Below are 27,066 nucleotides of genomic sequence, written 5' to 3' on the forward strand. Positions count from 1 at the left end.
ATATATCTTAGATTATTTACCCTCAAAGAGCCATCAGTTCCATAGTCCACCCATTGTTTTCGCAGTGAGGTATATAAGGTATCAAAAGGAGTACCACTGAAAATGAAAAAGTGAGCTGCTCTGGTAAGGCCCTCAAAAATGACAACGTTTGGAAAACCAGCAGCATGGTAAATTAGAAACCTGCTGTTGGCATGCTTAGCTATATTTTTATTACTTGCCTATTTTCCTTTTGAATTTTGTAAAGTCTGATTTCTAAGATGATTATAAAAATAATACATAGATCAGTAAGAAATCAGTAACCCTCAAAAAAAGGCTAAAGAAGAAAATGATCATCCATGATATCTCCACCCAATGGTTTACACCGGTAAAGATGTTTGAAAAATCCAACGTGGCTCCATAGTACTGAAGAGAACCAAGGAGTTCAGGCTTTGAAGAAAGAAATGTATATTCCTGGGAGCCAGCAGAGGGTGATAGAAATAATTGGCACAAAACGCCTACAGGAAAGTGAGTCTCTGAAGAAAACTGCAGTCATCACCTATTCAGACATCTCTTTCTACCTAAAAACTTGCCTTCAGATGCTTTTTTCTCAAATCTTCAAGAACTCATTCTATTTTAAAAAGGATATCATTCCTTTACGTTTCTCTATCAACATCTCAAGACTAGCATCCAGGTTCCAGAGCTGGAAAGCAACACTCTGATGGTATAATCTGTTCCCAGATACAGCCCAATAGATTTTTTCTATGTATCCCTGTTAACCTAACAGAGGAGTGTAACAACAGCTGTGAGGTCTTTGAAACAGTCCTTTCCTCACTTGCCGCCTAGCATCCCTGGAGGAGATTTGGAGGAAGGAGACTCCAGGTTGGCCGACTTGTGATTTCAAAGACAGTTGTAAGGTCCTCTTGAAACCACACAACTCAGATTGGGACTTGAACCCACTGCCTTTTAATCGAGATCATACATCTGGTCTCAGGACGTAATGAAGCTCAAGTTCTTTATGCGTCATTACAGAAAGAATTCAGTGAGACAAAAAAGTGATAGGTAAGAAGTAGATTTATTTAGAGAGCTATACATGCCACAGAATGTCATCCGTCTCAAAGACGAGAACAGCCTTGGGAGAAACACACTCCACAGTCAGTGTGGGCCATCTCAGAAGGCAAGAGGCCCTGAAATATGAGGGAGGTAGTTTTTATGGGCTGGGTAATTTCATAGGCTGGGCTTCCCCACTGGCTCAGCAGTAAAGTATCCTCCTGCAATGCAGGAGATGAGGGTTCAATCCCTAGGTAGGGAAGATCCCTGAAGAAGGAAATGCCAACCCACTCCAGTAATCTTGCCTCAGAAATCCCATGGACAGCAGAGCCTGGTATGCTACAACCCATAGAGTCACAAAGAGTTGGACACAACTGAGCAACCGAACACAAACACAGTTTCACAGGCTAATGAACAGGAGGGTTATTCCAACTATTTTGAAGAAGGGGCAGAGATTTCCAGGAACTGGGCCATTGCCAACTTTTTGACTTCTTATGATCAGCCTCAGAACTGTCATGGCACCTGTGGGTGTGTAGTTTAGCATGCTGATACTTTACAGTGAGCATATAATAAGGCTCAAGATCTGAAGCTGAATCTTCTGCCATCTTGGACCTATCTGGTTCTAACCAGTTTTTGTTGTGTCCTCAAAAGCTATGTCATTCTTTTAAAGGTTATGCCCTGTCCCCTTCCTTTCTGTTTCATTATCACTTTTACATCTAACTTTAAAGCCTAACCATTTTTAATTTCCGTTCAGTTCAGTCGCTTAGTCGTGTCCGACTCTTTGCGACGCCATGAATCGCAGCATGCCAGGCCTCCCTGTCCATTACCAACTCCCGGAGTCTACTCAAACTCATGTCCATCAAGTCGGTGATGCCACCCAGCCATCTCATCCTCTGTCGTCCCCTTCTCCTCCTGCCCCCAATCCCTCCCAGCATCAGGGTCTTTTCCAATGAGTCAACTCTTTGCATGAGGTGGCCAAAGTACTGGAGTTTCAGCTTTAGCATCAGTCCTTCCAATGAACACCCATGACTGATCTCCTTGAGAATGGACTGGTTGGACCTCCTTGCAGTCCAAGGGACTCTCAAGAGTCTTCTCCAACACCACAGTTCAAAAGCATCAATTCTTCGGTGCTCAGCTTTCTTCACAGTCCAACTCTCACATCCATACATGACCACAGGAAAAACCATAGCCTTGACTAGATGGAACTTTGCTGGCAAAGTAATGTCTCTGCTTTTTAGTATCCTATCTAGGTTGGTCATAACTTAGATGCAAGATAACTAATTTCATGGCTGCAGTCACCATCTGCAGTGATTTTAGAGACCCCCAAAATAAATTCTGACACTGTTTCCACTGTTTCCCCATCTATTTCCCATGAAGTGATGGGACCAGATGCCATGATCTTCGTTTTCTGAATGTTAAGCTGTAAGCAACTTTTTCACTCTCCTCTTTCACTTTCATCACGAGGCTTTTTAGTTCCTCTTCACTTTCTGCCATAAGGGTGGTGTCATCTGCGCATCTGAGGTTATTGATATTTCTCCCGGCAATCTTGATTCCAGCTTGTGCTTCCTCCACCCCAGCGTTTCTCATGATGTACTCTGCATATAAGTTAAATAAGCAGGGTGACAACATACAGCCTTGACGTGCTCCTTTTCCTATTTGGAACCAGTCTGTTTAGGAAGCTATAAATCCTAAAATTAAAGATAAATGTCAAACACCGTCAAATTTTAAAAGTAATTTGTCGTAACTTAAGTTATCCACAAGAATTAGTAATATCAAATATTTTCTAATTCTCATTGGAGGGAAGATAACTTGAGAAAAAAGTGAGATGGCCATTGCGACCAGTTCTCTAACATTTCTGGACTTGTGGAAGGACAGGATTGGTGATTCCAAACTCTTGCCATTTTCTTCACGAACACTAGGTGGCAGAAGCTCCTCCGTACAGTGTAAAGAACCGAGACTCATTGCTGAACTTTTGGCCTTTATGATTTGGGTGAGATAAATCCGATTTTCCTTCAGTACCGTGACACTATATGCACTCATAGCTTGGGGATAACATAGAGTGGTGACGTCTTTGATGAAGTTAACTGTGTTCTCTGCCAACAACAACCAGTTCAAATTATACCTATAAATTGATTCCTGGGGTTTCTTCACTTCCACTGCCGTCATGTTTTCTGGCCTCCTCTCTGCTTTCTATAGTTCTTCGAAAAGTATTAGGAATTCCTGTCCCTAGAGAGTTTGTGAAAATCCAGGAAGACCTGATTCAGGATTGATTATTTATCAGCCAGGAAAAAAAAAATAATAAAATTTCAGACTTTTGAGGTGAGTCATGTTATGTGATCACATTACCATTGGATTCTCTTTATCATTAGTTCTTAGCTACTGATTTTCTTGTCAATAAGAGGCAAGAGTATGGCAGTTAAAATGACTGCCTTCTGAAACCAGATTGCCTGAGTCCAGATTTGGACTCTGGTTATGTCGCTTTGGTCCTATTACTTTAACCCTTCAATTCCCAGGTTCCTAACTGTAAAATGGAGATAATCATAGAATATATTCCATAAGGTTCTGGTGAAGATTAAATGAATTATTTTTTTTGCATTTAATGCCCGGTGCACAGTAAGCACCATGAAAGTGTTCGCTACAGTTATTGCTGATTCCACTTTCAATATTCTATTAAGAAATGAAATTTGTAGGTAAGTAGTGCTGCTGCAGAAGATGAACTAAATTCTGTGAGAATATTTCAAGTTTGTTGACTGAAAACCATTGCTGGTATTTCCTTGGCCAATAAGCTCATAGAATATAATATCAAACTAGTGGGTGAAAAAAAGTTAAATTCATGAATTAGTTTGAAATGCAAAAACAAAGCAAAAGTAAAAATGTTGGAGGAAAATGAATAGCTTAAATTTTCCAAGACACTAAATAATAATATCATATCTTGTTTCTGCTCAAAATAGTTTATCCACAGATACTGTCCAAAATAGTTTATATGCCATCTGACTATAAAACTTTTGAGACATAATTCTATATTTATTGGTGAACATCTACTCTATTAAATTGTCTTCAGGGCACACACAAGAATATCCTTTCTAATACTTCCTGATCAGGACAACAAAAGTGATTGGCTCATCCTTATTTCAATCTTGCCTTACTCAATAAGGGATTTAAGGTGTTTTTCATATGCATTAAAAATAAGAAGTTTTCATGTCTTAATAGTGTTAGACATAATTTGAGTCAAAAGAAACCTGAGACCATGTTACCTTTTAATAAGACCCTAGCAGGTGAACTAATAAAAACAGCCTGTAAGATACTCGTCTGTTACTGATGGGAATGCAAAGTGGTACAACCTCTTAGGAGAACTGGGCAATGTTATGGACTGAAAGTTTGTGTCTCTTCAACACTTAAATCCTGAAACCCTACCCATCCCTGTATTGGTATTAGGTGAGGCCTTTGGGAGGTGATCATGGCTAGATGAGATCATGAAGATGGAGCCCTCGTGAATGGGATTAGTGTCCTTATAAAAGTCATGAGGGAGCTTACTACCCATCTCTGCTCTCTTTCATGTGAGGATATGAGAAGTTGGCAAGCGGCAATCCTGAAGAGGTTCTCACCAGAACCCAACCATGCTGGCATCCTGGTCTTGGACTTCCATCCTCTAGAACTTCGAGAAACAAATTTCTGTTCAGTCCATGGCATTTTATCTACGGAAGCCTGAACTGAAACAGGCAAGAGCTAGCAAAATTTCACATCATCTACATATGTAAAATTTCACATCATCTACATATGTAAAAAATCTGTGTTCAAAACACAAAATGCCAAATGCACAAAGCTATTCAATGTGAAACCCAAATGTCCATCAGCATGAGGCTAGTTAAAATTCTTAGAAACAGTAAGGTGCTATGCAGTTGTAAAAAAGATTAGGAATCATCTTCATATATTGATATGAACTAATCTCCAGAATATTTTAAGTTGAAAAATGGTGTTTTTACAGTATGCTTTTTTACTAAGGAAATGGGGAAGGATTTTTTCAAAATGAAATAGAAGGGACCAGCACCTGATAAAAGTGATTACCTGTGAACAGAGTGAGGGACTTCTTTTGTGGTCCAGTGCTTAAGACTCCAAGCTTCCACTGCAGGGGTCACAAGTTTGATCCCTGGTCAGGGAACTAAGCGGAGAAGGCAATGGCACCCCATTCCAGTACTCTTGCCTGGGAAATCCCACAGACAGAAGAGCCTGGTAGGCTGCAGTCCATGGGGTCGCTGAGGGTTGGACACAACTGAGCGACTTCACTTTCACTTTTCACTTTTATGCATTGGAGAAGGAAATGGCAACCCACTCCAGTGTTCTTGCTTGGAGAATCCCAGGGACAGGGGAGCCTGGTGGGCTGCCATCTATGGGGTCGCACAGAATCGGACACGACTGAAGCAATTTAGCAGCAGCAGCAGCAGCAGGGAACTAAGATCCCACATGCCTCTTGGCACGGCCGAAAAATAAAAATGAACAAAGTGAAAGAAATGGAAATACACACAAAACTTATGTGACTGTATCTTTTCATATAGTTTCAACTTTGCAGTTAAGTAAATATTCCATATAATTTAAAAATGAAATTTTAAAGTATATTCCTAAAAATTAAACTTCCATTAATATAGCCTCACTGAACATCAAGGATGTTTTAACCAAATATTTCTTCATTTCACTCTAAAACCAGTATTTTTATTGTTGATACTTGTAAAACACATTCTAAGGACAAAAAAATCACAAAGGACTCAGTGGTACTTATTGGTTTTATTGTTTATATCAGTATTGTTATTTTGAAACCATTGTATGTTGTAAAATAAAGTAATTATGTTAATGTTGATAGAAACCAAGATTTGCAGGCTAAGAAAAAGTCATTAAAATCAAAAAATTTAAGTAAAATGAAATTTTAAAGGAAGCATTTCCTGATTCTGCTTATTAAATAGCCTACAAGCAATAACAACTCATTAGCAGAAATTACCACTAGCAAAACATTGGGATCTCTACATATGATTTACCAGCAAAAGGTGACAGGGTCCCTTGGAGGAATGGCTGATTCTAGATCTGAGGAAGAAAATGTTAAGGAAAAGCCAAAACACAATTTTGACACCTGAACTGTGCTTACATAAAAGAATAAGTAGCCTTATTCTTGGGATATATGTGTTTAAGAATTAAGGTATAAAGAGATATACTGTATGCAACATTACAAATGGCTTGAAAAAAATGAAAGGACAATAAAACAAGTGGCAAAATGCCAAAAACTGGTGTACCTTGAAAAAGTCATATAGCAATTTCTGTATTATCCTTACAACTTCTTTGTAATTATTCTAAATTGTGTGAAAATAATTCTATAAAAGCAAGGAGGCGTTCAATGGAACTTCATGGAGGTATCCATAGGCTTTAGAGGTGTTGGTTGGAACACATACAAACAAACATATAAAAATATACCATGAGTTTGATACTTGATCACCTTTAGAGTTGTGTAGAGCACCAATTCATTATTTTAAATATTGAGAAAGGAATGAATCACAGATTTTTCCCAGCGTTTCCTGTACAGACCTTATCTCGAGGTACTCAACTAAATGATGAGGAAGAGCCTTCTTTTATAGAACTCCAGCTAATAAATGCAAAAGGAATGGCAGAGATAGAAAATTACCATTTTACCACCCAATATGATGATGGATCAGAGAAGGCAATGGCACCCCACTCCAGGACTCTTGCCTGGAAAATCCCATGGACGGAGAAACCTGGTGGGCTGCAGTCCATGGGGTTGCTAAGAGTCGGACACGACTGAGCGACTTCACTTTCACTTTTCAGTTTCATGTATTGGAGAAGGAAATGGCAACCCACTCCAGTGTTCTTGCCTGGAGAATCCCAGGGACGGGGGAGCCTGGTGGGCTGCCATCTATGGGGTCGCATAGAGTCGGACACGATTGAAGCAACTTAGCAGCAGCATGATGATGGATCCAGTAGTACTAACAGCTGCTAAAACCAATTGAGAGTTTGATGGGGAACTTGATAATGAAGGCAACAGGCTGACAACTGAACCCAAACTGTGATTAATGTTAGCATCTCTTGAAGTGCTGTAACCAAACATAACATGCCTCAGATACAATAGGAAGTATATGCAGCATCAACCATGCTTGCAAAAAAAAAAAAAAAAAATCTGGAGTCCATAGCCATTAGTTAATATATAGAACATCTGCAGAATAGGACATAAGTTAAACAAAACACAGAAAAAGCAATCAGTCAAATCTAGAACACGGGACAATCTACTAGACGAACAATCTCATTTATTAGCAAGTAAATGACATGAAGAGGGGGCGGGCAGTGACTGGTGGGCAGAGATTAAAAATAACTTAGGGGTGTTAACTGTCAAATGCAATGTATAAACCTTGTTTAGCTCCTGACTCAACCAAGTAACAGAAAAAAAATTCTGAGACAGAATTTTTAAAGGAATTTAAGGGAAATTTTAATACAGATCATACTAAATATTGGGCTTTCCAGGTGGCTTAGTGGTAAAGAATCTGCCTGCTACTGGAGAGAAGCAGATTCAGTCCCTGGGTCTGGAAGATCTTCCGGAGAAGGAAATGGCAACCCACTCCAGTATTCTTGCCTGGGAAATCTCACGGACAGAGAAGCCTGGGGGGTTACAGTCCACAAGGTCACAAAAACAGTCAGACACGACTTAGCAACTAAACAACAAATACTAAATATTATAAAAATATTAAATGTTTAAAGTGTGATTATATCAGTGGAGCTCATAGAATGAAATTTTTGAACGTTGTTTATCACTTTGAGATGCAGCCTCAATTATTTATCAGTTATATTAAATTGCACGTTTGGGATTCTCTTTAAAGTATTTCAGCAAAAAAAAAAAAAAAAACAGGGTGAAAAAATGGGGAAAAGTAGGATTAACATGGAGAAGGCAATGGCACCCCACTCCAGTACTCTTGCCTGGAAAATCCCATGGTCAGAGGAGCCTGGTGGGCTGCAGTCCATGGAGTCGCTGAGTCAGACACGACTGAGCGACTTCACTTTCACTTTCCACTTTCATGCACTGGAGAAGAAAATGGCAACCCACTCCAGTGTTCTTGCCTGGAGAATCCCAGGGACGGGGGAGCCTTGTGGGCTGCTGTCTGTGGGGTCGCACAGAGTTGGACACGACTGAAGCGACTTAGCAGCAGCAGTTAGCAGGATTAACAAAATGTGCTTAATTGTTGAAGCTGGGTGATGGGTACAGGAAGATTCCATTTCTATTAAAAAGAGGGAGGGAAGAAGACATACCAAAACCATCTGAACTGTTCTAAGCCTGTCTTAACACAGAACTCAATTTACTCCTGGCCTTAATAGTTTGGACTCTTGAAAGTTTTTTGTATCCCATGATGAGTCTACTGCTGACTCCTACCATCCACTCATCCAAACTGAGTTGAAACTTTCACTCCCATTCCCACACTGGCCTCAAACAAGAAAAGCATCTAGTAATTTTAGAAAGAATATGAGAGGCACTGCTAGGGCTCTGCCAGAGTGGCATTCTATTCTCCCTTCCTGAAACAACAAAAACCAAAAACACAAATGAGGTGTCTTTTTCGTTCCTTAAGCAGATGGTAGGATACAGCTTGTTACCCCTTTACACCTTCCACTATGTCTTAAACATACCAAACTCTAATAACTGCTGACAGATTTTCTGGGTAACATGAAAGCTATTCGTGAATGTCTTAGAATTTTGGGCTTCCCTGGTGCCTCAGACGGTAAAAGCGTCTGCCTACAATGCAGGAGACCCAGGTTCAATCCCTGGGTCAGGAAGATCCCCTGGAGAAGGAAATGGCAACCCACTCCAGTACTCTTGCCTGAAAAATTCCACGGATGGAGGAGCCTGATGGGCTACAGTCCTTTCACTTTCACTAGAATTAAAAAACAGAATTTCAAAAACATCCAGTCTAGAAATCTTAAATCCAATATTTTAATGTCTTCCCAAAATGAGTATTTATATATATCATATATAATACTCTTTAACTACTTCAGTATGTATCTGTTTCTACTTCAACTCTAAGAGCTGCCCTCATTAAGAATGCAGTTGAGGGATGTGGTAGCTGGCCGCCTAACCAGGAAACCCATGCTCAAGGCAGATACAAATATATCTCTCACCCATAATTTGATCTGTATCCAATGTTTTGCTAATTAGTATATTAAGTGTCAGGGATATTTACTGGGGAAATTAAAGTTTTAAGATACATGGAATGTCTAAAGATATTTCCAGCCCTTGTATGCAAGGGTTATCAGAATCCATTTGTTATTCTTGCTTTGTTAATCTAAAGAGTCTAAATATGTAGTAGAATTTAGTTTAAGACATGTTTTCATTATAACCTGCTAAGAAGGATGTAAAGGAGTAGCTATCCCACATTCAACTCCAATTTCTGTGGCCACTATCTACTGAAAAGAACCTAAGAGTTGATCATGACAAAGTTATTTTCGGTCAATTCACAACAATGGACACACACACACAGTCTTATTTTTCATATTTATTTTAAATATTTCACATTAAATGAAATTTAACCATAGTCAATACAGAGCATAACCACAATAGTACACACAAAGAACTTTAAAAATGAAAGACAAAAGAATACAACCTTCAACAAGTTAAATGCCACTTCACTATGTAAACAAAAATAAAATAAAACCCTGATGCTAAAAAGATACATATTCAGAGGTAAAATACATATACAAAAACATTTAAACACTAACATAATCCACAACTAGATCACATTCTTTGCAAGAGTACAAATATTAGTACTCTACATCTACAAAATTTCATAATCCTGTTAAAATCAAAACCATCTCTGGTTTATGATACAGCACAATTCATAAGGCAAAGATATAGGCATTATCATCCAGTTCTTTAATTTCACTTGTTTTTAAGGCAAACTTGGAACTTTTTGCTTAGTATTTTAAAATAAACGGGAGTTACACATGATAATTTGACAAAATTAACAATAAATTATCTCTAGTTAAATATGTATACGATAAAAAGACATATGGATAACAATTTTTCTCTCTGCAGAGACGTAAACTGGATTTTTAACTCCATATTCATGACAGTAAGAAAACTTGTAAACCTATAGTATTCAAAACTTCCTGTTTTCCTCACTCTTTTCAAATGTATATAAACACTGAATTAACATACTGTAAGTGAAATCTAATATATATGCAGCCACAGAATAACTGTATCTAATTAAATCATGTCTAACTAAAGTGCTGTTTTACAAAGGAAAAAAAGGTTAAGAAGTAGAACTGGATGTTAACTTGACATGTGACATCTTTGTAAGTTCTTAACTTTCAAACTACAGAGGTTATAGAGGTTATCACAAGTTTATTGAACTTGAAGCAATATATTTATTGTAGAATCTGATTTTCCTGAAAATGAGCACTTAGGTGACGATACCAGAAATCCAACACCAAAACTGAAAACAAACAGCATTATATTTACATATTTTTTTCCTTCAAAGTCAGCCAGAGCCTTGAAAGCATAATAAATATTTTTAAAATTTTCTATAATTCTGTATTTCTACTAGAAAATATATTATCCAATTTTAGGAAAGCTGGAGTTATATAAATATTAGTTTTTTAAATAATTCTATTTTATGTCATGTCAATAAAACCTAATTGAACACCAGAAGACACAAATGTTTATACATAAATTGGATCTCTGATCACTTCTCATGATGTTGGAAATAAGGAATTAGATTCACCCTTTACCATAACAGTTATTTGGGTGTAAGTCTCCCTCACTCTATTTTACTCTTTGAATGAAGGCTATATTTGCTTTATATTCCTAGCTCCCATAGCATCTAGCACAGTATCTTGTAAGTATAGTAGACTCTCCATATTTGTCAAGTTACCAAAATAATTTTTCAAAACCTAATGCCATTCTATTACTTGATAGTACATCCTATAATGTAATATTCATTCATGTGTAAAACAGTATTAGCAATAACATGTGGAAATTATGTAACTAAACTATCCTTTGGACTACATTAATCACTTGAGTTCTATGACTATAGTCAACAAATATTAAATGGCTAAAAAGTTCCTACCAGATTAAGTCTTATCATAATTACAGAGGGCAATTGACTTCTAGCTGATTGGATTAATTTCTATTTCCCACTGTACTCTTTTCCAAAATAGTTTAGGCAATCTTAAATAGCCTTTTCCTTTCCTTGAGTGTACAAAATTATTTTTAAAATCTTCAGTCCTGGGAATTTATATTAAAACATTTTGATCCTTTTTAACATAAGAATTGTGGCTTTAAATTCACAATTTGTCAGTAAAGTATTCGTAATGAAATTTCTCACAAATGTGAACAAGAAGACTCTATTCTAAGGTTATCAGTTGTCAGGTTACGATACCTCTGGTTGTTACGCACAGTAAAGTAGGTTTAGCAAGCCTAACATAAATATTTCTAAATTTGAGGGTTTTTTCTCTTCCTTTTCCCAGGTTTTCATAATTGGTTCTCTAGGATATGGCTCGTACTATTGCCCAAGATGTTTCACATTTAGTCTTCACTGAGATGAAATTTAGGTTGTTCCAAAACAATGATCAACTTATGCCTTTGGTCTAATTTATCAAATGATTATATATTTTATACTAACATGACAGTGCGAATGATATGTACAGAAAATACTGTGAAAATAAGATGTATAGCATAGATCTGTTTACAATTAAAATAAATTTCTAGTCTTTCAAATTCCCTTATCTTCTGGGGAGAGGGAATTAAAAACATGGAATAGGATGTATTTAACTATGGATTAACATTTTTAGTATTATCAAGAAAAAACTCTTTTGATTGATATAAACAGAGAGAAAGTTGAGTCGGGGATTTAAAATTACATATGTGATGCAATCTATTTTCAACTGCTTTAAACTGCTTTCTTTAAATAAAATCTAGGCCAGTCACTATAGTGCACCTTGTTTCTATTCAACAGATTTATTCAAATCAATTAAAAAGTTATTGCTATATATCATTGTTATTCAAACAAGCAACATAGAAAATATTCAGCCTGTCAATTTTATTAGTAGCTCTTGTTGAATTCTTAATTAGAAAGAGACTAAAATTCACTTGCAAGGTTTTATAATCTGTGCAAATATTTATAAAGCATGAAACTACCTATATGATTAAAGATGAGTTCACATAGTTTTATAGTACATGTTTAAATCTACAACTGGCAGTTTATGGAAGAACAAGGAAAACGGAAAACTGCCTGGCTATAAGTAGTTTTCAAGAAATAACACATATCCTAAAAATGAACCTATGTTTTATAATTATAAATGGCTTCTTAACAATAGTTCAGAACATTATGGCACTTAAGAATATAGTATGATTTTTTTTTTTTTTGAGGACAAATATATATTAGTTTTAAAGAGACTATGAAAGAGACAGTGGGCAGTCTTAAAAAAGAAAAAGAAAAATGAAAGAAAAAAATAAGGAAAACAAAATTACTACAGTACCAAAAATGCAAGTACCAACACTCTAATGCAAAGTAACATATTCAAGATTAACGGACATTTATGAAAACATGCAAAACAAAAGGAATTAGTCTGTTCTTTTAAATAAGCTGTCACTTAGTTTATAGCAAACAATTTTACTTTAAAAGATCATTTCTTTAGTCAAAGGAGAACTGAATTAGAACCTTTACTCAAGTAAACATCGAGTTCCAGTTTTCCTCAATAACTTTAAAATATTCAGTTACCTAAGAAATGTAATGCTTAACTGCCTAGTGCTTTATATTTAATGCATATGTTTCTGTTTTTAAGAAGGGCATATAACATCCAGCACAACAAAAAGAGACAAAGTATATCTTTCTTTAAGTCACTATTCAGGAACCATGAAAAGCATAACATAGGCTGCTTGAATAATTTTTGGATGTAAATATTAGTATAATCACCAGCATTTTTAATAAGCACAAATGAACCAAGCTAGTAAAAATGAAAAATACTATAAAAACATGTCATGCATATTTCATATTTAACATCCAAAAGAACATTGTCACAGCCTTGTAATAGATCCTACAGTTAGCACCATTTTTATATCTGAACACTTTGAAAAAGCAAACAAAAGTCTTAAAAAACTAAAATTTTTTTAAGGTTACATGAAAAATCTCAATGTGCACTAAGGGTGGCAACATTTGTCAAATATTTACATCAACAATGGGAAGCCTGCCGTACTGCTATAAAAAAAAAATTGGAACGGATATGCTTAACTCTTTCTATCCATGCTTAGCATAGCATAGATGAGTAACTAAATTCATCCAGCATTAACCTGCCCATATAAAAAAGGCATACACAGTAAATATCTGATTGCTTAAACAGGACTCCAAATCATGATAGTAAATGCATTTATCTTGCAAACTTATTATATCCCCAGCCCTAAAGCCATTTAGCAGGAAGAAAATCCAGGTGATTCACTATGGTATGTAATTTACAACCCTTAAAAGTACCGGGGAGGGGGGTGGAGGGGGAGCAGCCCTTTGTTTGTTTAAAATGTCTATATCCAACAGACAGCATCAGTAATGTCTAGTCACTCAGTACACTCCAGCATCTAAGCGTCTCTCATCATGGTGCACAACAAGGAGAAGGAAGAAAGCTAAATTTTTTTAAAAAGCAGCAAGGGTTTTTCCACATGTACACTTATGAACATAAAACTATTCTATACCAGTATTAGGGGAAAAAAAAGTGCACAATTCAGTTGGCAAGATCTTTGTTTTTTGTGGGTTTTTTTTTTTAATTACTGATTCACTATGTAATCAAGAGCAATCAAAGCTACTTGTCAGTTCAAAGTACCCAACGAAACTTTGCGTCTTCATGCCATTTTAAGTTAAAAAGAAAGCAGTGTAGCTTTGCAGCTTCAGGAACCTGGGGATCCTCTCATGCGTCACAAGGTTCATCACTACACTATTTCCACAAGTCCACACTAGTTAAAGTGCAGTTAGTCCAAAATTGCAGCGACAGTATATCATGCCAGCTGAATCCAGCCATGTATCTGAGATAGGGTCATATTTCTGCACGGTATTCAGGTAAGAAGACCCTGAGTGACCACCAACTACATAAAGGTAGTTATCAATTACTGCAGCACCAACTCCTAGGAAAGGTAGGTTAAAAAAACAGAAGGAAAAATATGTTAGTTAACCATGAAGCTGATTTCACACTAAAAGTAAATTTGTATTTAAATGTTTTCTTAAAACACATTTCAACAATCTATTATTCATTTTACAAGCAACAGAGCAATATGTGCTTACCGGAAAAAAAAGATCCCTTAGTATAAAACAGCTTAAGTATTCCTTCATCTCTTCTCCCCAATCCTACTCTTCCTCTCCACCATAGTTAAAATATTAAGACTGTAGTATGTATCTTTCCACAAGCTTTCTTCTCAATTTAAATTTATATTTTTTAAGAAACATTTACTTGTTTTCAAATATATTCACATTTTAAACATATATTAAACTATATAATTTATGCTTTATAAATTCTACTTTACAGTTCTAAAAAGAACAAGGCTACTCAATTATTTTATACTTTCATTGTTTTTGGGCTTTCTCACTCAATGCTACCACAGAAACTCATTATCTTTTCAATTTCCTTTGTATGTTTATTTTTCAGCAATTTCTTTAATCATAAATGAAAGGGATACTCCTAAAGCATTTCCACCAGTAAAATATTCCTCTTAAAATCACATGATTTGAGTTTGGGTTCAAGGATAATTTCTTCTTTTCCTCAAAGTATTTATCTTTATGAAACCTGAAGTCCAATCCTTTCCAGATCAACTGTATCTCTTGAGGAAGAGAGAACATTTGAAAGTGAACAGGGAGACCACTGATGTACAGGAAAAGAAAAGAAAAAAAAAAAAAAACAAATAGAACAATTCAAAGATCGTGTGTGTGTTTGTGCATGTGTGTGTGTGTGTGTGTATGTAACATAAAATGACATCTGTTACATGGACAAAAAGAGCTTCTATCAGATACTTTCTGTTTTCAGTATTTCTCAAAATGTATTCTACAAGCTTAAAAAAATAACGATATGGGCACTGGCATATTAAAATCACAGTAAAGAAATCTATATAGTTTTGTCTAATCAAGGTGTCTGTCAAGTTCATCATAAAGGTTTTTTCTGGACAAGTCATTTACTGTTATATCCCAAGAAACTACTATTTTAAGAACATCACTATAAAAACATATTGTCCTATATGTTTAGATATTGGGACATTATTATTACCTGTTCTGGGTTCTTTCATTGGTCTGCACACAGTCCACTGATTTTGATGAGGATCGTATCTTTCAATGCTTGACAAATGTGAAACACCATTATGTCCACCCACCACGAAAATAAAGCCTAGCATGACACCCACACCAAAGTGAATCCTTTTATCTGCCATAGATGCAACCATCTCCCAGGAGTCTTTACTTGGATCATAACGCTCCACACTGCAAACATTCACAAAAGAAAGAATTAATTCACATATTCTTTGTGTCACTCTTCCTCCTAAAGCAACTAAAACCCCCCAGAGTTTAAAAGTGAAAATGGACAGACATAAAACAAGAGTAGTTTGTTTCAAATATTTATATTTTGCTGGTAAAATCGCAGGATAAAAGCTTACCTTGTAGACTGGTGCAATAACAGCCATATCCTACTCCATTATATTGCATGAACAGTAAGGTGTGTGAAGGGCATAGAGCTTTTGAAGTCAGAAAATTTGGATTCAAGTACTAATACATACCCAAAGCTGAGTAAACCCTAGCCCTACTACTTTGGATTTGTGTAATCCTAGAGAAGTCATTTCCTCTCATCTGCAAACATGGGGATAATACATCAAGGATTCATGTAAGAATAAAGTCGAATGAGTATGCACGTGAAAGGACTTTGAAAATCACATACTGAACATAGATGTTTCCTAAAGATACCAAGGATCTTCCACACAATGAAGGAGAAGGAAAGATGGTGAGGAGGAAAGAGGATTTTTTTCTTATAGGTGAATTCATGGTAACTTACTGCAGAACAAACACCACAGATTTCCAAACACAAACTGGCTAATCATAATAATCTGAGTCATTCAGGAGAAGTCATTCAGGATTCAGATCAAGTCGTGCAGGATTTAGATCAAGTGTGTATTCCACAGAATTCCTGGCATTTCCAAACTGGATTAGGAAATTCAAATCAAATCAGAATTTCCAAAAGTTTCCCTGGAAAATCCCAGAAGGCCTCTAAGCCTATGCTTTGTCCTGAAGGGGTACAAAGGCGAGTGGGCTGAGCCTATTCTGGTTCTAGCCTAACTTCTCAAGAAAGCCTGAAGCATTTGAGAGTCAGTCTGGAGTTCAGAATAGGGACTAGGCTGTAGGCTAGACTAAAAGACTAAACTATAACAATTTCTGAAAGTATACCAGGATAAAAAGAGTAAGAGCAAAATCACCAAACAAGAAGAGTCTAGTGATAAACTTGTAACAAGAACTTAAACTTCAACAGCATTATCTCAAAATTAAAGTACATAATCTTTCATCTTACAAACTTCTGCTAGCAGCTTTTCAAATAACACAAATGCATGTCTAGGCTCCAAATACTTTTCCTTCAACTTAAGGAGCAACAAAAAGGAGGAAAAATTTAGTCTGCACAGAAATAAAAATTTATAGATGAAATACTATTGTGTAACTACTTTCTCAGTCTGTTAACAAACCACCACACATTCTTTCATTAAAATGCTTATAATAAGTAAAATACATACCACTATTACAGATAAATACTATTAGATTCCGGTAAACTTTTGGGCAGAATTAAAAATTTGGGGGGAAAAAAATACTATTAGAGATGGTATTTTTAGAACTTCAACTTTCAACAAAGGTTCAGAATTATGATTAATTTTCCATATAAGCAGTCATTTTATACTTTCTCATATCTATTTCTCCTTTATTAAAAGAATACTACAAAACACAGAAATTTCACATTTAAACTCAAGCACAGCTCAGATACATAATGATACATTATGATTATAGAATAAGAATCCAGAAAGGCATGTTTGAATAAGGTTTAAAGTTTATGATGCATTATAATACCTTAAAAGTGTATAGAAATGACATTTTCACTTTTATATTCTATTAAGCAGTACAGTAACAAATCATTCACACACATACACCCACACACCCACACACACACACACTTATACATACACATACTATCCCAAATCTAAAGTGATCTAACTTCACCATATTTTCAGACTCGTGAATTTTAAAATCCAGTCCATTTATACTGACTGAATGAATGCAAAATTTAATAAGTGGGAACTGATTTTTAGGTGTGTATTAAATATTCATGTAGATCTATTACAGACATACTCTCATATGGACCTGACTGTTTCCCAAATACCTATTAACATTATTTTAAAATTAGAGTTCATTTATAGGCACAAATCATTCAAAATCCAGAAATCACTGTTAATGATACTTTCAAAAATCCACAAGCATATGCAACTGGACGAAGTTAAATACCTGCTCATGTGGGCAGGACCGTACCCTCCAATGGCATATATCATTCCATCCAGCACCGCTGCAGCAAAACAGCTTCTCGTCGTCGTCATGGGGGCCACAGGTTGCCACTTTCTTACTTTGGGAATATACTTCTCTACAGACTGCAAGTAAGACTGTCCATCATAACCACCTAGAGCATAAAGTTCTCCCGCAAGTACCACTACTCCAAGGGTACTTCGACTCTCATTCATTCTCTCGAGAGAAGTCCAGGTATTTGTATCAGGATTCCAGCATTCTACTGAATTTTCATGTTTTCTGATAGTGATGCCAGGACGCACGTTAGTTTCAATACCACCTATAACATACACTTTTTGGTCTAAAACGCATATTCCAAATTCATAGCGAGGAATGTTTAGGGGAGCCAAACCAATCCAAGAGTCATTCTGAGGAAAGTACATCTCCACACTAAAGAACAAGCAGACAAACATTAAAATTTAAAACATCAAAATGGCCCATAAACAACATCTGGCAAAATAGAAGATACACATATGCTCTGATACAGCTATTGCATTCTTGTGTATCTATTCTACGGAATGCCTAGACAGATTGTTTTGCAAATAGGACACAAATAGAGAAATATTTATAGCAGCACAACACAATCATCTATCAAAAGGAGAATGCATCAACGTGAGGTGTCCACCCTATGACTAAGCAATTCCATTCCAAGACATGCATGCAAAAGAAATGCACATATATATATATGTACAATGATGCTCACAGTACCATTATTTTTAATAATCAAAAACTGAAAATAATCCAAATTTTCCATCAATTATAAAATGGATATGTAAACTGTGCATATCTTGTAACAAAATACTATATAGCAATGAAAACGAACAAACTACAACTACATGCAACAGCAATGAACCTCACGCATATGATGTTCAGGGAAACAAGCCAAACTGATTCTGTAACACAGTTTGTAGCAGTTACCTTCAGAGAGGACAGGGAGGGACCTTAAGGGTGGCTTTTGAGTGTTGGTTATATTCTTTTTGTGAAATGGTTTGTAATGCTTACTTGGTGATAACTCATTGAGCTGTATACTTGGGATTTGTGAACTTTTCTATATATGTGGACCATTTCAACTAATTTTTATAGTTATCATATTCATTATAGAAAGAAAATGTTATGTCCATCTACTATAATATCATATACCAGTGAAACTAAATGAACTATTTCCTCATGCAATCTCAATTTTATAAACTTTCTGTTCAATGAGAAAACACGTTCTTGAAGAATACGTATGGTATTATTGCATTTATATATAAAAATTTACAAAACCTAACTATATATTGGGGCATATATGTGACAAAATTACAACAAAATGCAAAGGAATAATCCATTAAAAATTCAGAATAGTGGTTGCTTCTGGGGGAGAGACGGAGATGGTATCAAGGAGGGGCGTAAGGGAATTTTAAAGGTATTGTTGGCCCAACCTCAACAATACCAGTTTTAAACTACAATTAAAATGTACACTGAGACTTTTTAAAAGATAAAGAACCCACCAATTGACTTTGATTAAAAAAAAAAAAAATCTCCTTTTATTGGAGGAAACTCATTCTACTAAATGTCTGGAAATATTTTAGAATATTAAATATTAAAGAAATATATTAAACAGAAACGTTTTCACAAAGCAATCTCAGTTAGGAGAAAAGCAAAGGAAACATCCAGCTATATTTTCAATGTACAAAAGTTATCTGTATAACACAACACTGTTCATCAACTATATCTAATATAAAATAAAAAACAGACTAAAGATAGCAGTGGAATGCTCTAAATCATGATTACTATGGGTCTAATTCAATCCACCAGCTACTTTTGTAAACACATTTTATTGGAACCCGGCCATTTCATTTGTTTATGTATTGTCTATGGCCACTCTTGTACTGCAATGACAGACTCAGGTAGTTACAACAGACCATATGCCCACAAAGTTTGAAATAGTTACTGTTTGGCTGGCTCTTCACAGAAAAAGTCTGACAACGCCTATTTATTAGGGAAGAAAGCACCTATTTACTACTGTTGTTAAAAAATATTTACATGAAGGAAATAAATTGCATGGAAATTCCAAGACTTGTATTAGTATCCTATTTTTTATTTCCTTAGTGGTTATTCTGATTAATTGTACTCATTCAGACACATTCTTTTCCCAGTCTGCCTTCATCACATATTCTTAGCTCTCTTCTTTAGCATCGTCTGATATAGCTAGCAGTAATAAATCCCCTCTGATCTAGTCTGACTCAGAGATGTAAATGACTTCACAAAGAGAAAAAAAAGGGCATAAAATGGTAGAAAAGTTCACAACTAAGTAGGATGGATAAAATTTTTGCACTTGGAGGGAGGAGGGGTTGACAGTGTTACAGAGAATGGACAAAAATCTGATTAAAACAAATAGGTAAGTGTTTTAAGAAGAGGAGAAAAAATCAAAAAGAAGCAGAGAAAGTAAACAGGAAAATCAAACTATTTTAAAAATATTAAAAAATCAGCAAATTTTAAGAGTATACAATCTATTAGTGTGTGTTGTGCTAAGTTGCTTCAGTCGTGACTGACTCTTTGCAATGCTATGGACCATAGCCTGCCAGGCTCCTCTGTCCACGGGATTGTCTAGGCAAGAATACTGGAGTGGGTTGCCATTTCCTCCTCCAGGGGATCTTCCCGACCCAGGGATCAAACCCACGTCACATCCATCCTTTAAAAGCCTTCTATTTACCTATCTAAACAGGCAAACAGTCCAGATTTTCCTCCTACTGCACAGAGTACTTTGGGAGCACAGCGAGGTCGTGTCATCAAGACTGTCTGATGAGACAGTCTGTGTTCTGGCATAAAGTGGTACTTCAGAGCTTCATTCAAAAGATGTTTACAAGTGCGATCATCACGAATAAGATGATTTGCTTCATACAATCTAGTGAGAAACTTAACACTGAGCAACGGTAATCGCACACTGTTAAGTAGCTGAGCTAAGTACTTCTGGCGTTCTTGGACATCATACTTGATCCAAGACTCAAGTGCATAAAAAACAGTCTCTTCAGTAGCTACATTCAAACAGTCATTGGAAACGATTTCATCCAAATCAGCATGAGTGAGCTCAAAAAACTCTTCAGTCTGGCAAACAGCTTCAAAATTCTGGCATATGTATTTAGTGGCTGCCAAATAAAGGTCATGGCAACCATACGTCTCTGCAAAACGAGAAATTCCAATACAATTACCAGGATCAAGTTGGCTTTCAAGAAATGCACAACATTCTTTCAGGACAAGTTTTATCTGCAGTAGGTTTGCTGCTGGAAGGAGAGATTCAACTGTGTCTTGTGAAATAAAAACAGTCCCTGTATAGGCATATTCCACAATGGCCTGGAGAGCAGTCTCATCAATGCACTGAAACTCAACTTCACTGTTCTCTTTTTCAGAGAGGTTTCCAGTGAACATAGCTTTGAAATATGGGCTGATGCTGGCAAGTACCACTTTGTGAGCATGAATTTTAACATCACCTACTCGAAGAATGACGTCACAGAGTTCGTGATGTTGACGAAGAAGATTCAAGCCTTGTAGAAGTTGTTCAGAATGTAAGTGGGTTAAGTTAGCAAGCATGTAGGTCGGGGATGTGTGGTCCATCTACAGAAAAACAAAAGGCAAGGACAGCTATTTCAAAATAACCTTACAAATGATTCCTTTTTCAAGTAGCACAAAATAAATGAGATTTGTTGTTTATTTGCATGTTTGTTGGTTTTTAAATACCTTATACTACATAGTAGACAGAGGCTTTTAGAGTTATTAATAGAAAGGATGTTAACAATCACTCAACTCTGTTATTATAGATATTAGGAAACAGAGGCTCCAAAATCATAAAAGTCTCTTGACATGGACTTTTGAATCAGAACTCTGCCAACTCTTCTGTTTCCCTTCATTAGATTCAAGTCTGAGCTATCCCTGAAACAAAACACAATTGTGAAGAAAAAAAAAAAAAACTGCTTAAAGGAAAATTAATTTTGAAACAATGCTTGTAGTTATTTGGCTATTTTTCTCAATAATGATATCAATGTCTGTCAATCTAATCAACAGATACTTTAACTGAAATGCAATTTCATGTTAACTCACATACTTTACCCAAAGATTCAATAATTATTTTGAAAAAGCATGCTTGAATTGCCAGTCTATGTCTGACGCAGGATACAGCATGCTTGGGGCTGGTGCATGGGGATGACCCAGAGAGATGTTATGGGGAGGGAGGTGGGAGGGGGGTTCATGTTTGGGAACGCATGTAAGAATTAAAGATTTTAAAATTAAAAAAATAAAAAACTGGAAAAAAAAAGAAAAAGCATGCTGAATTTATAAAGATTCCACTACTGTCAACTGATTCGATGACGACAAAAAATTAATGCAAACACAGTCTGGTACTCTATAGGGGCAATAAGGCTCACTTACTGATCTAGACCATATCAGTTCAAATCCTGATAAGTCTGGATCATACCCACTCCATCTACTTAACATCCTGTGCTTCTGGAAGATGAAAAAGAATAAAAATAGAAGAGAAGAGAACAGATGAGACAGGAAAGATGAAGAAAAAGTGAGAGGCAATAAGAATTGGGGTATGTTGAATAACTGCTCTGGCAAAAGACATCCCCAAACTAATCCCTGGAAGCTTTGAATGGTACTTTACATGGCAAAAAAAAAAAAAAAGACTGTACAGGCGTGGCTGAGGATTTTGAGATGGTGAGATTATCCTGGATTATCTAAGTACAATCACATTTACTTCATAAGAAGGCAGAAGGAGATTTGACACAGACAGAAGAAGGTAAACTGACCACAGCGGCAGAGATTGGAGGGATGCAGTCACAAACCAATTAACCCGGGCGGCCCCCAGAAGCTGGAAGAGGTGAGGCACGCATTCTCCCCTGGAACCTCCAGAGGGCGCACAGCCCTGCCAACACCTTATTTCAGTCCAGCCTTACTAATTTGAGACTTTTGGCCTCTGTGACTGTAAGAGAATCAAGTTCTGTTATTTTAAGCAACTGAGTTTGTGGTAATTTGCTACAGCAGCCATAAGAAGTTAATACACCAATACTTCAGAATGGCTCATAGCAGCTGTTTAGAATAGATGAAAGGAACATAAGGCATCCACACAATATGAACTGTTTCTTTCCTATCTCATTCACTCTTCAAACACAAGTTTCAGGGATAATAATAATAATTCTTAAAAAAGCAGATTAGTTCCTATTTTAAAAGTATCAAATAAATTACAAAATTCTGGACCTTAGTAAATAATATGAATGTTGGTAGGCCGGGGAGAATCTATCACTTCATTCCTGGGGTATTTTTAAGTGAAAATACTCAAATATTAAAACTTTGATCTTCACTAAGAATGTCATCATTTCACATTTGTTTCATCTGAATTTTATATATGTTAAAAATTTTTGTTAACATGACATTATAACTGACATCACCAACGCCCACTTCTGATCTCTCCAAATAATCCTATATACATCTAACAGAATAATTTTCAATCAGGGTACAGACAAGTCTCAAGAAACTTGTTGGTTTTCCAGTAGGTACTTTATTCCAGAACAGAATATTTCAAGAAAACAGCAACCAGAAGGCATATGTTCAGATCTGGATCTGTTCTTTTTACTTACTATAGTACTGACCTCTTAAACTTATTTAACTTCTTTTTTAAGCCTTCATTTAATAAAAAAAAAAAAAAACTAGTTAATTATCTAGACTAAAAAAAAAAAACATGAACAACAGGAAAGGTGAGTAGACACACGCAAAAAACAAAAGGATTAAGAAAGTGGTCCTGGCTACTTCACATCATTAACTTTAGCTTACCTTCAATTTTGTTATCAAAGTGAGATCATATTAATAATGCATGAACGCATGCTAACTCACTTCAATCGTATCCGACTCTTTGAGACCCTATGGACTGTAGCCCCCCAGGGTCCTCTGTCCATGGGATTCCCAAGAATACTGAGTGGGTTGCCATGCTCTTCTCCAGGAGATCTTCCTGGCCCAGAGATTGAACCCACATCTCTTAAGTCTCCTAGCAAAGGCACGCAGGTTTCTTTACCACTAGCATAACCTGGGAAGCCCAATATTAATAATACCTGAACTATACGCACCTCACAAAGTTTTTCAGGATCAAATTAGACAATGCACATGAAAACACAACAAACTGTAAGAATTATGAGTATAGGATACTATGGTGAGGCAACAGAAACCTAACAGTATCAGTGAAGAACAGGGCCCTTGGAAATACAAGATAATGAGTTTTAGTCCTAACTGGGTCATATACTATTATATGGAATTGGTACATTTCTAAATCCAAGTATTATTTCTGTCATCCATAAAACAAGAATACAACCATATTTCAAAGAAGGTTACATGAAAATGGTTTTATAAAGTTTCAGTTCAGTTCAGTTCAGTCGCTCAGTCACTCTTTGTGACCCCACGAATCAGCATGCCAGGCCTCCCTGTCCATCACCAACTCCCGGAGTTCACTCAGACTCACATCCATCGAGTCAGTGATGCCATCCAGACGTCTCATCCTCTGTCGTCCCCTTCTCCTCCCACCCTTAATCCCTCGAGCATCAGGGTCCTTTCCAAAGAGTCAGCTCTTCGCATGAGGTGGCCAAAGTATTGGAGTTTCAGATAATTCAGCATCAGTCCTTCCAATGAACACCCAGGACTAATCTTCTTTAGGATGGACTGGCTGGATCTCCTTGCAGTCCAAGGGACTCTCAAGAGTCTTCTCCAACACCACAGTTCAAAAGCATCAATTCTTCGGTGCTCAGCTTTCTTCACAGTCCAACTCTCACATCCATACATGACCACTGGAAAAACCATAGCCTTGACTAAATGGACCTTTGTTGGCAATGTCATGTCTCTGCTTTTGAATATGCTGTCTAGGTTGGTCATAACTTTCCTTCCAAGGAGTAAGCGTCTTTTAATTTCATGGCTGCAGTCACCATCTGCAGTGATTTTGGAGCCCCCCAAAACAAAGTCTGACACTGCTTCCACTGTTTTCCCATCTATTTCCCATGAAGTGATGGGACCAGATGCCATGATCTTCATTTTCTGAATGCTGAGCTCTAAGCCAACTTTTCACTCTCCTCTTTCACTTTCATCCAAGAGGCTTTTTAGCTCCTCTTCACTTTCTGCCATAAGGGCTGTGTCATCTGCATATCTGAGGTTATTAATATTTCTCCCAGCAATCTTGATTCCAGCTTGTGCTTCTTCCAGCCCAGCGTTTCTCATGATGTACTCTGCATATAAGTTAAATAAGCAGGGTGACAATATACAGCCTTGACGCACTCCTTTTCCTATTTGGAACCAGTCTGTTGTTCTATGTCTAGTTCTAACTGTTGCTTCCTGACCTGCATACAGATTTCTCAAGAGGTAGGTCAGGTGGTCTGGTATTCCCATCTCTTTCAGAATTTTCCACAGTTTCCTGTGATCCACACAGTCAAAGGCTTTGGCATAGTCAATAAAGCAGAAATCGATGTTTTTCTGGAACTCTCTTGCTTTTTCCATGATCCAGCGGATGTTGGCAATTTGACCTCTGGTTCCTCTGCTAGACGTTTTTCTGGAACTCTCTTGCTTTTTCCATGATCCAGCAGATGTTGGCAATTTGATCTCTGGTTCCTCTGCCTTTTCTAAAACCAGCTTGAACATCTGGAAGTTCCTGGTTCACGTACTGCTGAAGCCTGGCTTGGAGAATTTTGAGCATTACATTACTACTGTGTGAGATGAGTGCAATTGTGCGGTAGTTTGAGCATTCTTTGGCATTGCCTTTCTTTGGGATTGGAATGAAAACTGACCTTTTCCAGTCCTGTAGCTACTGCTGAGTTTTCCAAATTTGCTGGCATATTGAGTGCAGCACTTTCACAGTATCATCTTTCAGGATTTGAAAGAGCTCAACTGGAATGCCATCACCTCCACTAGCTTTGTTCGTAGTGATGCTTTCTAAGGCCCACTTGACTTCACATTCCAGGATGTCTGGCTCTAAGTGAGTGATCACACCATCACGATTATCTTGGCCGTGAAGATCTTTTTTGTACAGTTCTTCTGTGTATTCTTGCCACCTCTTCTTAATATCTTCTGCTTCTGTTAGGTCCAGACCATTTCTGTCCTTTATCGAGCTCATCTTTGCAAGAAATGTTCCCTTGGTATCTCTAATTTTCTTGAAGAGATCTCTAGTCTTTCCCATTCTGTGTTTTTCTCTATTTCTTTGCACTGATTGCTGAGGAAGGCTTTCTTATCTCTTCTTGCTATTCTTTGGAACTCTGCATTCTTATCTTTTCTCCTTTGCTTTTCGCCTCTTCTTTTCACAGCTATTTGTAAGGCCTCCCCTGACAGTCATTTTGCTTTTCTGCATTTCTTTTCCATGGGGATGGTGTTGATCCCTGTCTCCTGTACAATGTCATGAACCTCCGTCCATAGTTCATCAGGCACTCTATCTATCAGATCTAGTCCCTTAATTCTATTTCTCACTTCCACTATATAGTCATAAGGGATTTGATTTAGGTCATACCTGAATGGTCTAGTGGTTTTCCCTACTTTCTTCAATTTTAGTCTGAATTTGGCAATAAGGAGTTCATGATCTGAGCCATAGTCAGCTCCTGGTCTTGTTTTTGCTGACTGTATAGAGCTTGTCCATCTTTGGCTGCAAAGAATATATAATCAATCTGATTTCAGTGTTGACTATCTGGTGATGTCCATGAATAGAGTCTTCCCTTGTGTTGTTGGAAGAGGGTGTTTGCTATGACCAGTGTGTTCTCCTGGCAATACACTATTAGCCTTTGCCCTGCTTCATTCCATATTCCAAGGCCAAATTTGCCTGTTACCCCAAATGTTTCTTGACTTCCTACTTTTGCATTCCAGTCCCCTATAATGAAAAGGACGTCTTTTTTGGGTGTTAGTTCTACAAGGTCTTGTAGGTCTTCATAGAACCGTTCAACTTCAGCTTCTTCAGCATTACTGGTGGGGGCATAGGCTTGGATTACCATGATATTGAATGGTTTGCCTTGGAAATGAACAGAGATCATTCTGTCGTTTTTGAGATTGCATCCAAGTACTGCACTTCAGACTCTTTTGTTGACCATGACGGCTACTCCGTTTCTTCTAAGGGAATCCTGCCCACAGTAGTAGATATAATGGTCATCTGAGTTAAATTCACCCATTCCAGTCCATTTTAGTTTGCTGATTCCTAGAATGTTGACGTTTACTCTTGCCATCTCGTTTGACCACTTCCAATTTGCCTTGATTCATGGACCTAACATTCCAGGTTCCTATGCAACATTGCTCTTTACAGCATCGGACCTTGCTTCTATCACCAGTCGCATCCACAACTGGGTATTGTTTTTGCTTTGGTTCCGTCCCTTCATTCTTTCTGGGAGTTATTTCTCGACAGATCTCCAGTAGTATATTGGGCACCTAACAACTTAAGTTCCACGAAACCTGAAGTGCTGTGAATACA

General features: G+C 36.9%; 1 protein-coding gene across 4 annotated transcripts in view; it reads right to left on the minus strand.

Annotated features, from left to right (window-relative positions):
- KLHL28 (kelch like family member 28) overlaps window positions 9,543-27,066 on the minus strand; it is a 33,557-nt gene continuing 16,033 nt past the window's right edge. For 3 of the 4 annotated variants that reach the window (XM_005695279.3, XM_005695278.3, XM_013973192.2), the window contains exons 2-5: window positions 20,311-21,209; window positions 17,562-18,005; window positions 15,301-15,509; window positions 9,543-14,170 (exon numbers count right to left, since the gene is read on the minus strand). In XM_005695279.3, the coding sequence (XP_005695336.1) occupies window positions 14,007-14,170; window positions 15,301-15,509; window positions 17,562-18,005; window positions 20,311-21,209 (1,716 nt within the window). In that variant the 3' untranslated portion in view covers window positions 9,543-14,006. Of the gene's footprint in view, window positions 14,171-15,300; window positions 15,510-15,682; window positions 18,006-20,310; window positions 21,210-27,066 lie in introns of those variants that run through there. The other variant, XR_001919901.1, reaches the window with a different exon arrangement.

This window comes from Capra hircus, chromosome 21 (assembly GCF_001704415.2).
Source record: "Capra hircus breed San Clemente chromosome 21, ASM170441v1, whole genome shotgun sequence".
Classification (NCBI taxonomy): domain Eukaryota; kingdom Metazoa; phylum Chordata; class Mammalia; order Artiodactyla; family Bovidae; genus Capra; species Capra hircus.